At 41.2% G+C, this 13,142-nt stretch overlaps 1 protein-coding gene across 1 annotated transcript; it reads left to right on the forward strand.

The window, feature by feature from the left end:
• Positions 1–2,045: 2,045 nt before the first annotated feature.
• FAM46C (family with sequence similarity 46, member C) lies at positions 2,046–3,782 on the forward strand. The gene has a single exon (XM_009873487.1). The coding sequence runs from the start codon at positions 2,070–2,072 to the stop codon at positions 3,240–3,242; it is 1,173 nt and encodes a 390-aa protein (XP_009871789.1). The 5' UTR covers positions 2,046–2,069; the 3' UTR covers positions 3,243–3,782.
• Positions 3,783–13,142: the final 9,360 nt, after the last annotated feature.

Genomic DNA, 13,142 nt, shown 5'->3' on the forward strand with positions numbered 1-13,142 from the left:
GAGTGCATTAGGGTCGCTAAGACCCTGTTGTCACCAACATAAATCCTGCAGCGTAGGCAAACGTGCAAGTGAGTTGGAGGTGAGAGGCTTTCATGGGTTGACAGCCTGAGAGACTCTCCATTGAACTGGAAATGAAACACTTCATCTTTCCCCCCACAAAGGCAGCAATTATTTTCCCAGGCGAGGATCCCTAAGCAGAACCGAGTGTGTGTGTGGTGGGGTGGAAAGTGCTGCTCCCAGGCCTTTCTGGTCGTTGAGTGGGCTGTCCGTTGTCCTGGCTGCTGAGAAGGCTGCGGAGAGGAAGGAGAAGAGAATGCTTTCAGAGGTAGTAGCTGAAAAGTCGCAGCTTAAGCTAGAAGTCACAGGAGACTCTAGTGATCTGAAGGAGATACAGTGGATGTAAGATGAAAATGTACTTGAATGTTTTTTAAGTGCCTGAGGGCAGCTGCTGGCAGGTTTGGTGCCTCTGGGTTTATGCTGCCATTGCAGCCTCAAGGATTGAATTTGAAGAACCCTTTGATTTACCCTGGACTAACCATCTTGCGAATCACAAGTTTAGTGCCTTCTGGAGCTAATGTGACCCACTGCAGCAGAACTTGTAACGCAGCGCCTCATGCTTAAGGGCAGAAATTCCTTCCCCAGGAGCATTTTTACCTTGCAGTATATTTTATCTAGGATTTGAACCCCTTCTGTAGAGGAGGTGACAGGTCAAATGAGCTGTTAAAAAAACTAAAAGCTGAAAGAAGACAGGCATGAAATGGCAACAGCTGCTTTTTGAATCTTGCTTATTAAGTCTTCCATGCACTGTATTATTGATGCACATTAGGAAACTATATGAATGGGTTTTAAACAGTTCCTGGTAGGTAAGGGTTAACTGCCTCAAGTCTGGCTGGTCTGACCTTCGCAGCTGCAGTTTTCACAGCTACTTGGGAGAGAAGATAGTGAGGTCTGTAGCTGTCAGGAAGCACCTGGCCACAATAGAATACTTAATAATACTTAAAAATAATACTTAAAGAAGTGTATTAATAGCAGTTGGAGTTGTGTGACTGTAGAACACATGTAAGTGTCTGCATACTTCAAAACAAAAGTAACTTATGTTCTGGTCAACTGTGACAAGACTTCTTAAAGTGCAGAAGTTCAGATGAGGCTGTTGCCAGGTCTAGTCACTGAGGTTCTCTAGTCCTTAGCGCTAAACTGCAACACTAATATGATGTGTGCCTTACACTCACATGAGTGTATGCCAGCTCTTAGAACCCTCTTTTGCCCTCAACAAATGAGCAGAAGGTTGGGGCAAGCATTGAATGCTTCCAAAAGGTAGTTTGATTATGCAGTGTGTCTGAAGAAGAGCAAAGAGTTGCTTACAAAGACTGGAATACAAATTGATTAGTTGTGTTATTTGACTTTGTAGCTGAAGTTCTATCCAGGATGTGGAAGAGCTCTAGAATTTTGAGGAGTGAGGTGTACTTGGTCCTTGTGAGTGGTAGTTGCTGGATGGTTAAGAAAGGAAAAAACTTTTATGAAAAGGAAGAAGTCCTGGATTTCTAATGTAATTAAAGTGCTTTTGGTGGATTTGAGGTCTAAGCCCTGAAACTAACACCTGAGTGTCTCCCAGTGATGTGTTAGAGCAAACAGTTTGGGCTTTATGTATAATGAAACCAGTTAAAAGCTTAACTTTTGAAAGTGCTTTGCACTTATGGCTCCCCTGACATCAGCTGGTGCTGCAAATGATACTAAAGTTAGGTAAGGTTTATGTGTCATCTTCATTCGTGATCTCCCTTTGACACCATCTGCTTTAAGTACTTAAGTCTGCCTCACCAAAAAAACCCAAGGTAATGACAACTACAATTTTGTGCCCACACTAATAGAGAAGCTGAGTATCATTTCAGTTAAAAGGCTTCCTGAAAATCATTTTTATGTAGAATTATTTCTTTCTAGCTAGTGTTTGTGTGTATGTAGAAAGAAGAGTAGAGCATAGGATATATCTAAGAAGCATGAACAGAAAGTCTGACTTATGTTTTTCTTTTTCATTCCACCTCCCTACAGTTTCTTTGGAGAAGAAAACCCTTAAGATGGCAGGCAAAGGAAGTAACACAGACTGCATGTCATGCAGTGTACTGAATTGGGAGCAGGTCAGCCGTCTGCATGAGGTTCTTACAGAGGTGGTTCCAATCCATGGACGAGGTAACTTCCCAACACTGAAGATAACTCTGAAGGACATTGTTCAGACTGTTCGGAGTAGGCTGAGTGAAGCAGGCATTGTGGTGCACGATGTCCGTCTGAATGGCTCTGCAGCTGGCCACGTCCTGGTGAAGGATAATGGTCTGGGATGCAAAGACCTGGATCTCATTTTTCAAGTTTCTCTTCCAAGTGAGGCAAAGTTTCAGTTAGTTCGAGATGTGGTGTTGCGATCCCTCTTGAATTTCTTGCCAGAAGGAGTAAGCAAGCTAAAAATCAGTCCGGTCACACTGAAGGAAGCCTACATCCAGAAGCTAGTCAAAGTGTACACAGAGTCTGACCGCTGGAGCTTGATATCACTTTCCAACAAACATGGCAGGAACGTGGAGCTGAAGTTTGTAGACTGTATACGGCGACAGTTTGAGTTCAGCGTGGACTCCTTCCAAATCATACTGGACTCCCTGCTCTTTTACTATGACTACTCAGAAACCCCTATGTCAGAGCACTTCCATCCAACTGTGATCGGGGAGAGCATGTATGGAGACTTTGAAGCAGCTTTTGATCACCTCCAGAACAAGCTGATAGCTACCAAAAATCCTGAAGAGATCCGAGGTGGTGGGCTTCTGAAGTATAGTAACCTCTTAGTACGAGACTTCAGGCCCATGGATAAGGATAGGATCAAAACGTTAGAGCGCTACATGTGCTCCCGATTCTTTATAGACTTCCCAGACATCCTGGATCAGCAGCGCAAGCTAGAGACCTACCTCCAGAACCACTTCTCCAAAGAAGAGAGGAGCAAATACGACTACCTCATGATTTTGCGCAGAGTGGTGAATGAGAGCACCGTCTGTCTCATGGGACATGAGCGAAGGCAAACTCTCAACTTGATTTCTCTGCTAGCCCTCAAAGTGCTGGCAGAACAAAACATCATTCCTAATGCCACTAATGTTACCTGTTACTACCAGCCAGCACCTTATGTTAGTGATGTAAACTTCAGCAACTACTATCTTGCAAATGCTCCTGTGCCGTACAGTCAGTCCTACCCAACTTGGTTGCCTTGCAACTGATCGTTTCACTTGAGTGTTCCTGAGTGGAGGCTAGTGAAGGCCACGATGCTGAGTGTAGATATAGACAAGCAATAACTGTCAGTTGGACGTTTTCTAATGGAAACATGACTGCATTGGACTGTCCATTTCCTGATGTACACTAGGAATGTGCAACCAGGTGACAAGCTATGAACCTTTCAATATATCTCTACAAATGCCAAGAAGCCTTATTACCTCTTCATTAGGAGAAGAGAAACAGCAGCCAAATATTAAGAGGAGTAGTTATAAGACTCTGTACTAGTCCTGGAAGTGGCTATTAACGTGTGATCCAAGTGGACTGTTCAATAAACTGGGTTAGTTGATAAAGACTGTAAAATGTCTTGAGAGAAGCAGAAGCTACTCCTGGAATAGCAGCAAAACTCTGCTTTCTATTGCCTAACCTCACTACTCTACACTTCCTCAGTTCAAGTTCTGGCCAACTTTCTATTGAACTAATTGTGCAAGAGTGGGCTAGTGTCACACTTGGGCTACTTCTGCCTTCTGGCTGTGTGGAACTGGTAACTATGTTTTTCTTGAGTATGAGCATTTGGAAAGTGATGTCTCTAAACACCAAAACACCATCTAAAACTTGCTAGTGTGACAAGTTATTGAAATAGGAAATGAAACCTTAAATAGAATTGGAACCACAGTTTGAATGGTTAGGGTGGAAAAATACTGTTAAATCCAGGCTCAAGATAAAGCCTTTCTGACTGCATCTTTCAAAACAATTTTTGGCACAGCCAGAAAGTAGTGCAGCTCTTACACTGAAGTTTGGCTGAACTTGCTTCCCTACAGGTCCACAACAAGCAAAAAACCTGAACCAAAACAAAACCCCCAAACCACTGTAAGTTGCAGGATGACGTGCACTCCTGTCACAGTATAAATTCCTGAAGTGCCTCCTGAAATGAAATTCTTATTGTACAACTTCAGGCAGGTCCTGAAGGCTTAACTTTCTGTCACCACTTGAGGACCGAGTTCCCTAGTTTATCACTATCACGTGGTCACTGTATGAGATGATATTTTGAATAGTTAGAGTCAAATTCTTCCTCTTTACTGGTCTTAACCCTCACTTGAAGAGGTATATAAACCCTAAGCAGAGCTTTCCACAGAGGCTGAATGTGGTGAAAATCTGTCCATTTTCAGAATAGGCTCTGGAAAAGTTATGTACTCCCTTGGAGGTGTTAGGGGGCTGAACTTCTGGAAGGATTTGTGCTGAACGTGCTGCTTCGAACCTCCTGTGCCTTATAAGGAAGTTTAAAAATTCTGTGGTTATGTATATAATGGTACTAGTATATTAACTGGAAGATTTTCACTGAATTGCAGTAGTAAAATACATAAGGCAAATGATCTTGATTTTCCTTTGCTTAACCAGAGAAGCAGACTAGAAAGGCAAATGTAGAGCTATTTAATGTATACAGGTGCAATGTTTAAGAATACTTGTTTGCTAAACCTTTTTTATGACTTTTAGTTGTCTCTGCAAGCTTATGAGACTGAAATGCCTGATTAAGTGAATGGTTTAAGCTTAGAAGGTAAACCAGAAAGCAAGTAAAACACCAATGTATGGTTGCTGTTCAATGTGGAAAACAGTAGCAGCGCAGCACTTACGGCAGTGAGGAAAAACCTGCTTGTTCCTTGTAGGACCAAAAAGTTCTGGATACATTGCAAGTTCCTTTCACTTTTTATAACAGCTTCATAAAGACAGCCTCAGTAGAGCAGTGAGGCTATTCTTTTGTTCAGGCTTCTTCATTTAGCTTAGGAAGGCAGGGAGGGATACAATCTAGAAAGCAGACTATTGCCAAGTGTGCTTTAGGTTAATTTTTTTCAACAGTCTTGTAAGCAACTTCAGTAGCAAAGAGACAAATAATTTGGTGTCTTCAGTTGCACTCTTTTCATTAAAGGCTTCCTGAGTAGTCAGCCAAAGTAGCTAAACTTGAAAGCAAACCCAGCCTTTTTTATTAATTGTGGCTTGGATTTGATGTAGCTTACAGACAAGGCATCTCTCACCCAAGGCTTTGACTATTTGGAAGGCTTTTTAAAGACTAACATGATGCCAGTGTTGTTATGGGTGTTAAACTTAGTGGAGGCTTACTGCTGGAATGCAGACCTAGGCATGAATAATTTGTGCATGCAAGGCAATACTTGGCTTAGTATATAGTGTCACTAGAAAGAAGGAAGTCTTTTGCCTATAAGTTTGTAATTGCTATCATTTCTTAAATAGCTGTTTTTAAAGACAACCTAAGCTATATCCATTGCAGAAGAAAACTAGTGCCTAGAGGGACATACTAGATTTGCATATCAAATAGCTTACTCATGTATCTGTCTTGCATGATCTCATGGTTGATCTTTAGAAACTGTTTCTGTGTATCCACTCATGTGGAAGAAGTGGTCAGATGCTCAGGAGGAGTCCTCACAAGCTTGAAATGGACTTGTGTTTTACTAGTCCTTGAATGCCTTGGCTGCTGAACATCAGGCCAGGTGCATCTGTTGGAAAAAGAAGCGCTAGAAAAAGTTTTAATGGATTCCTGCTAAGAACGAGCTGTAGAAAGTTTAAGCTTCCTGCCATAAACATTGTGCTTTTAGTAATGTAACCTGTTGCTGAGGCCTCTAAGGAAGCTTTATGTTGAATGGCTGCTCTCTGAACAGCTGAGTTCCTGGAATTAAGTTTTGCAGAACTGCCATGCTCCCTGTCTATATCTTAAGTAACTCTGGTGTATTAGAAATATTAATGCATTACAGCCTGGCTGCTGGATGTTATGTTCCTGAGCTGCTTCCTGAACCTACTGCATTTGTCCTACTGCACAAGAGTTTGCTGAGATGCTGGTCTCCTTGCCTTCAAAATAATCTTGACAGGTAGAGCTGGAATACTCAGTAGCTTTTCATCACTGTGTTGCAAGCAATTTACCTCTTTCTGTTCCAAGTTGTCCTAGGAGCTTCATGTTGTGTGTGGCAGTGGCTTAATCTGGTGTCTGCTGGCTGGTTTGAGTTTGGGTTTATGGCAGCCCCTGTAGTGAGGAGTTACATGAGAAAGAGCACTTAAAATTAACAGTGATGACCCTAGGCCAAGTCTAAGCTGCCTGCATGATTCAGTCTCCTTTCAGTAGTTAATGATGCCTCTGCAAACCTGCTCTATCCTCTGCTGCTCACTTGTGAAGGTTAGAGAAAGACTATTACCATAACACATTCCCTGTGGGCAGTGGCATAAAAGCAAAGCTGCAGTATCACTAGACTGTAAGTCTTGTATCAGTGCATCATTCCTCAGGACTAGGCTTTTAGTCAACTAGACTATAGCTGACTAGACAACTGCCAATAGTCAATTAGACAATAGCTCTCTTCTTTCTGTTACTTCTCAACTATACTGGACTAAGCCCATCTGAGGTTAGGCATCTGTTGTCAGTATTTATTGCCAAGTCCTCCTTGACTTACAGTTTATTGGTGTACCTTCTCCACTGTAAGATTATTTATTTTATTTGAAAAAGATGCTACCAATGAGACCTAGTAGTAGATTGGGTTTTAGTTGCTGTGGTAAAATCCTAGGCTGATCTGGGGTCATTCTGAGAAGTCATAAGGTAAAGCATGTCTCAGGCTCCCTCAGCTCAAGGTTTAATTGTTGCTATGTTTGTCAGCAGCTAGTTCAGTCAATCACTAAGCTCGAGGTCAAAGACCACTGCTTACTTTTGAGTAACCATTCTTCAAAAGATCCTTGTGCTTTATTTTAACTCGAGTATCTTGTATACAAAGCAATAGTTAGTATTTAAATCTGGTCTAAACACTTAAAGCTTTTTATTGAAACATAAAGGCCCATATATTTGGACTGAATTCTGGAATTAAGCATTTCGTATGTCTTGTGCCCAGGCTTTGTGGGTTTCTGATCACTAGAATAATTACTAATGTTGACAGTAATCTCTGCTTATCACTGTTAGAGTGCTTGAGAAAAGGCCTCCTGGAAGAGAATTTGGACAAATTGTTTCAATTCTAAGTTGTCAGTGTACTTACTGATGGTACTTGTTTACTATCCCTCTCACTTTCCTCATTCAATCAAGGTGCTGTAGTTGTTAAGCACAGGAATAAGCAATAAATTGACCATAGTCATTGACATCTTGGTCTAATTTGGGCATTGGGAAAGCCAGGTGGATAGTAATACTTCTAGCATTTGCTCTAAGTCTTACCCAACCATTTTTTAAATAAGGTGAAGTGTATTTTGTGTATTCTTTAATTTCAATGAAAGTAGTTACAAGGTGGAAGGCTGGACTATAGTCATAGAAGCTTTGGAAGGAAAGGCTTGGGGCACTTTGGTTTTTCTCACTTGGATTGGAAGAGTAGGCCACTCACTTAAGTGTCTGGTTTGGGCTTGTCTCTTTCTGATTAAAATTGCACTTTCTGTTGAAATTTAGAAGTGGTTTTTGGTTTTTTTCCCTTTGTTTATTTCTTAAAGGATTTTACTATTAAAAAATTGGCTCTTGGAAAATCTGTCTCATACCTCTTTGGAAGTGATTTTTTTTTTTTTTTTTTTTTTTTGTGGGAAAATAAGGTTTTGGAGGGGTTTTTTTTTTTTTTTTTTTTTAGCTGGCAAATGAAGGTATTAGAAATATTGGATTTATGATGAGCCCAGATGTGAGACTGGTCACAGTATATTGTGCACTGTGGTGTTCACTTGTCATTCTTGGAAACTGGGTTTTGGAACTTAACGATTCTGAAATATTTGTGCAAATAAATTTATGCTAAACATTGCTTGCCTCAAGTAATTCTTACATCTAGATAATATTGATAGTGGAGCTTATTAGCCAATGTGTATAAAATACATGGTGGGGGAGAAATAGTGATAGGCTCCACAGTAAAGCTTAGGTTTAGATGTTATTCAAATGGGTTTTTTTTCTCATGAACGTACACATCTACCTCAACTTACTGAAGATGAGTGAGTTAAGTGAGACATGATTTTTTCACTTGCATTATAATTACAATTTCTGCAGAACTATTTTTGCTCTCTCTGACCATTATCTTATTTCAACTTGACTTTAAAACATGTTGAGGCACAGTCCTAGGCCTGTTAGGTAGTGTCTGGTCTGAGTAAGAGCCTGCCGTTCTCTTCTGCGATGCACTCCATTTCATATGCTATTCCAAGTCAGAGTCTCCTGTGTACCTCAACTTGTGAGCCAAGGAAGTGAGAAACAAAGTCAGCAATTGTGCAAGATATTTACAGGTTGAAAGAGTTTGTGCTTTCGTTCTGTCCTAACAGCTGATGCTTCTATGTACCGATGGCCAATGGGGACTGAGCAGGTCAAAGCTAAATAAAGCTAAGAGCATGTGGCAGTCTCCTCACTGCTCCTGTTCTAGGATCAAAAATAAATGGACTGTAAAAAGTGTGCTTGCTACTAATTTCCTCCAGAGCTCAGACCAGCTCTAGTCTCTCGGTTGAGTAATGCTGGAGAAATTCCACCCTTCAGAGCCTTATAACACCTGGAGTGGAAACTTCTGTGGAGACGAGCAGAGGCAGTGTTGTCCCTTTTCAAGATACAAATGCTTCCCTCTCAATTTAAGTTGAAAACTCATAATGCAGCTGGGCAACATAAGCCATCTGCTTGTCACCTGAAACTCCCTTACTTCAACTCCTCAGTTTATCTCATCATAAAAGCCTCAGAGTTATTTTGGGCAACATCCTTAAGTTTCTAGAATACCAAACTTAGCTTTGGAGAGTCAGATAGGAAAACAGTGAAACAGATATACTTAAGCAAGTGGTGGTATGTACTCTTTCAGTTCAATAAGGAACTTAGATAATGGTAAAAACTCAGAGAAACGAAGGATGTTCTTGCTCTATTGCTGTTGTGTTGTCAGGGAAAATACATCTATAAGCGTCCTATTCTGTTGTACTGCTGGAGTTTAACCTGATCTGTCCTGTGAAGATGAGCTCAGGATTGTGATAGGGGAGCGAGAGACTTTGATCAAATGGTACTCCAAATTGTCATCATTATTCTGGCAGATGTGCTTACTTCCCTCCTTCCTTACATGATGGAATATGGATTATTTGCTATTTTTGAAATTGGAGTATTTAACGTGCGCTTACAGAGACAGAATAGAAGCTCCTCCGAGAGAAACCAATAACCAGTATTTTCTTTGCATGCCTGCTTATTTTGAACATTGTTTACTACATATTTAGTGCACTAATATACTGAATACATGAAGTTGGTGTTTTCAGCAATAAAATAGAGTCTGTATTTATCCAGCAACTTAAAAGGGAGATATATCAAAGGGTATAATGTGGGTGTTAGAGCTAGCAGTCATATTTTGCTGCATTAGCAATGCTGTAATCTATCCTGCTTCATCTCAGCAAGATGAGCCCCATATCCTATAGGCAAGACTGCCCAGTGAAAGGAGTAGCTAACCTGCCAAACCTTAGTAATTTTCCTAGAAGGAAAGAGTTGAGTAATTTTACTAAAAAAAAGGAAAAAGATAGTATCTTGCCAAGGATTGTGTGCAAAGCAGCTGCTCAGATCCTAAACTGTTGGTTCATGTGTATGTTAAGGAAGGCTATGCTACCTGCTCCAGTGTTATCACATTAACACTTGCTGGACGATTTAGGAAACTGACAGGAACTACTTGCCTTAGGCTGGCTGATCCTGCAAAATGATGTGCTGAGTCTTCACCACTAATAAAATAGAGCAAGGGACAGTCCATGCCACCTCACTGTTTGGGGAATGGAAAAGTGCAAACTCTTGGAGAGGTCTGGCCAAGACAGAGCATGAAGAAGCCTGTCAGTCTAATAGTAATAACCCTCTCTTGTCATTGATAAACCCCCATAGCTAGTCTGCATATATCAGGAGACTCCTAACAAATGTCCAAGCACTGAACTACTTTAGGGAAATAATCTATTTCCTGTGAATTCCCAGCAGGCAAGTGACAATTCAATACTCTAGAGGTGGTCTCACTGTCGAAGCTGGAAACTTTCCCTGATGTTGATTGTGGTCTGTTTTAGTACATGCATGACATAACCAGGCAGTTCATGTTCTTTTATGTCCCTGGAACACATGCTAACTTTATTCCACCTGCTCACGTAGCAAATCCGCTTCAGAAAACAGTTAAACTTGTACTACCCAGGGACTATACTGGTTGCACGTCAAGCGTAGGCAAAATTGTCCCTCGTGCAAGAGACTTTTGATTCAGTCACTGTCACCATGCAGCAAGGCAAGTCCTCTGAGCATGTTGGATGTGAGGCATGTAATTTACACCCACAAGCTGGTCCCTTTGTGGATTCTTTTCTCACTTTCAGAATTGACTGTCCACCTGCAACAATTCCCTTCTCCACCCCCTCTCTATTGATTATCTGAGTAGCTCTATCTCATTGTACCTCCGGGGAAGTTAGTTATTCCATCTTGCCCTGAAGGTGTTCAGTAACGGCAATTCATCGTGTGCCTGGAGAACCTGTTCTAATATTTGACTGTGGTCATTACTGTGAAATTCATTTGCATTTCCATGTGTATTGCTGCATCCTTATCAACAAGGCTGAAAAAAGTCCCAGACTGTCCCCAATTCTCCTTTAATCCCTTCAGCTCTTGCATGAAGTGTGGAAAATGAGCCCTTGAAGCTTTATGTTGTGTATGTTTGATTCAGAAGCTTGAGGCCTTTTCTTCTGCAATGTTGTAGTTCCTGTTTTGCAAACCAGCACGAGTTGCTAGCCCAGTTCTCTACCTACCCTGGATAATAGATAGCACTAAGATTGCTTCTCAACCTCTTGATATTTGTGTTCACAAACTGTGCCCACCGTTTTTACTGTGGCATTATGGTATGCAGAGTGCTCCTGCTGAGACGGTTATTTGTGGTGATTTCGAAGTCCATCTGCTGCTTCTCGGGGCAGCCTCTCCCATCTGGTATCGAGAACATCTGTACTCCTGGTTTCCAGATGTAGTATTTTGATTTAATGGTATTAGAAAAACATTTTGTCTGAAGCCTGTGGGCAAATGGTCACAATGTTGATGGACAGAGTAATTAATCTTCCTCGCTATTTACTACCTTATTAAGTGTAGCACAGTGCCTGGAGATGATGGAAGTGCTCACAGTTTTGCATTGTTCTTGCATACTGAAGAGTACACAAGGTTCTTGTGGGCATTTTGAAACCTGCAGGTGGTTTAAAGCCAACATCAGCGCAAAGTCCACAAAGGTACTGGATGTAAGTTATTTTGGGAGTGTTTGTTTTTTTCTTCTGCAAATACAGGTTAGAGATAGCAAAGAAAACTTACATTCTGTCACCCTGCAGTTTCTCAGTTCTTTCCTCTGCACCCTCATGTCTAAAACACTGCAGTGACAAGTATCCTTGGGGCATGAGTTCAAAACACGACTGAGGCAAAGAGCTCCATGTTTCTACTCTTCCCATTGCATCTGTTAGTCATCACAATCATCTGTCTGTGTCTTTTACTACTCATGTGGGGCTCCCCAAATGTTGTATAGCCCTTACTAATTGCCGGAAGTGATGTAGCTCTCTAAACCTCATGAGCTCCCTTCCACTCCTCCCAGGCAGCTTTTCTCAAGACCAGGAGAACGTAAGTAATTTTGGGGAAGAGAATCCCATCACCCAAATTCCCTGTACCCCAGTGGAGGATTGTGAAATGCCATGAGGGATTTTCTAATGGCCTTGCAGACCTAAGTAGGTACAGCTCCACGGCTGTCCTGCTGCCCAGCTGTGCTGGAATGTGTTTCCAGAGCCCTGTTCGATCAGTGAGAGCAATATGTGCCAAAGGGGCTCAGTCTCTGGCAGCAAGTTCATGGAGTTACTACAGAGAAATGTTGTTCGTAAAAAGTGGTGTCTGCTTTGAAGCAGGGGAAACATTGAATGTGGAGTGATATTCCAGCTAAAGATGTGAATACTTCGAATTGGTGCTTACCCTCCTTCCTTGCAGCACTTCTCTGGTAGAAGAATTCTTTCTTACTACCATTTCCCAGACCAAAAAAATGAGCCTTAAGGACGGGATGCAGAACACAGGGACATGCTGACAGGTCGAGCAGTAGATATTTTGGAAGAGTTGGGGTGGATGGAACATTTCAGAATCGAACAGAAGGATGCAGGTGTTTAAAAAACCACAGAGATGACCTCAGGAACCACAGTTTTGAGGTGATGCGTGATCTCACGGGCATGTCTGACTTAAAACTGCAGTAGCATGCCAGTAGATCTTGCAGGGTGCCTGTGTTATGCCCACATTTAGGATGCTCTACACATACAATTCTATCTCCTTGCAGTACTCAACTGCAATATAAAATAAAATCATGATGGTAAATGTGCTGTACTGTTATCGTGTTACACACATGGCTCTTCTCAGCAGTTACGGTATGTACTCCACCCTTTGGTATTCTCAGCCAGATTTTTGTTGTCTGGTTAGAAAGAAAAGATTGCTGTATGGGTCTAATTGCATCTGCAGTCAGGAGCTTCAGTTGACCAGAACTGGTATCAGTTGAAAACATGGATTTAGTTAAAAAGAGGAAATTTCTTTCATAAATAAGTTTATTAACTAGCAATGTGGTATTTGACAGAAGTGGTCTTGCCTTTAAGTGTAAAACTGCTTGTGAGGTTATTACTTTTAATTCCACAACAGCAGCTTTTGCTTTTAAGGAATTTGCTATCTGATTACTGGTTTTAATTAATGCTGATAACAAAGAGATGAGTAGCAAAATTGTCTCCAGTTTGTCTCAGGGATCCTTTGACTGACTTGCAATATTGTAACAGGCTCATTGTCAGAGGGAGCTTATGTCCACTGCTGACAAAACTTCCAGATCCCAGACTTCATGGAAAAGTAGTAGTAGTAGTACTGTTATAATACATTATGTATTACACTTGAATATACTGTACTTGAATAAGAGAAAAACTGAATGAAAAACCAATTTAAACTTGATGTCTTTATG

The sequence above is a fragment of the Apaloderma vittatum genome, unplaced genomic scaffold (assembly GCF_000703405.1).
Source record: "Apaloderma vittatum isolate BGI_N311 unplaced genomic scaffold, ASM70340v1 scaffold18807, whole genome shotgun sequence".
Taxonomy (NCBI): Eukaryota; Metazoa; Chordata; class Aves; order Trogoniformes; family Trogonidae; genus Apaloderma; species Apaloderma vittatum.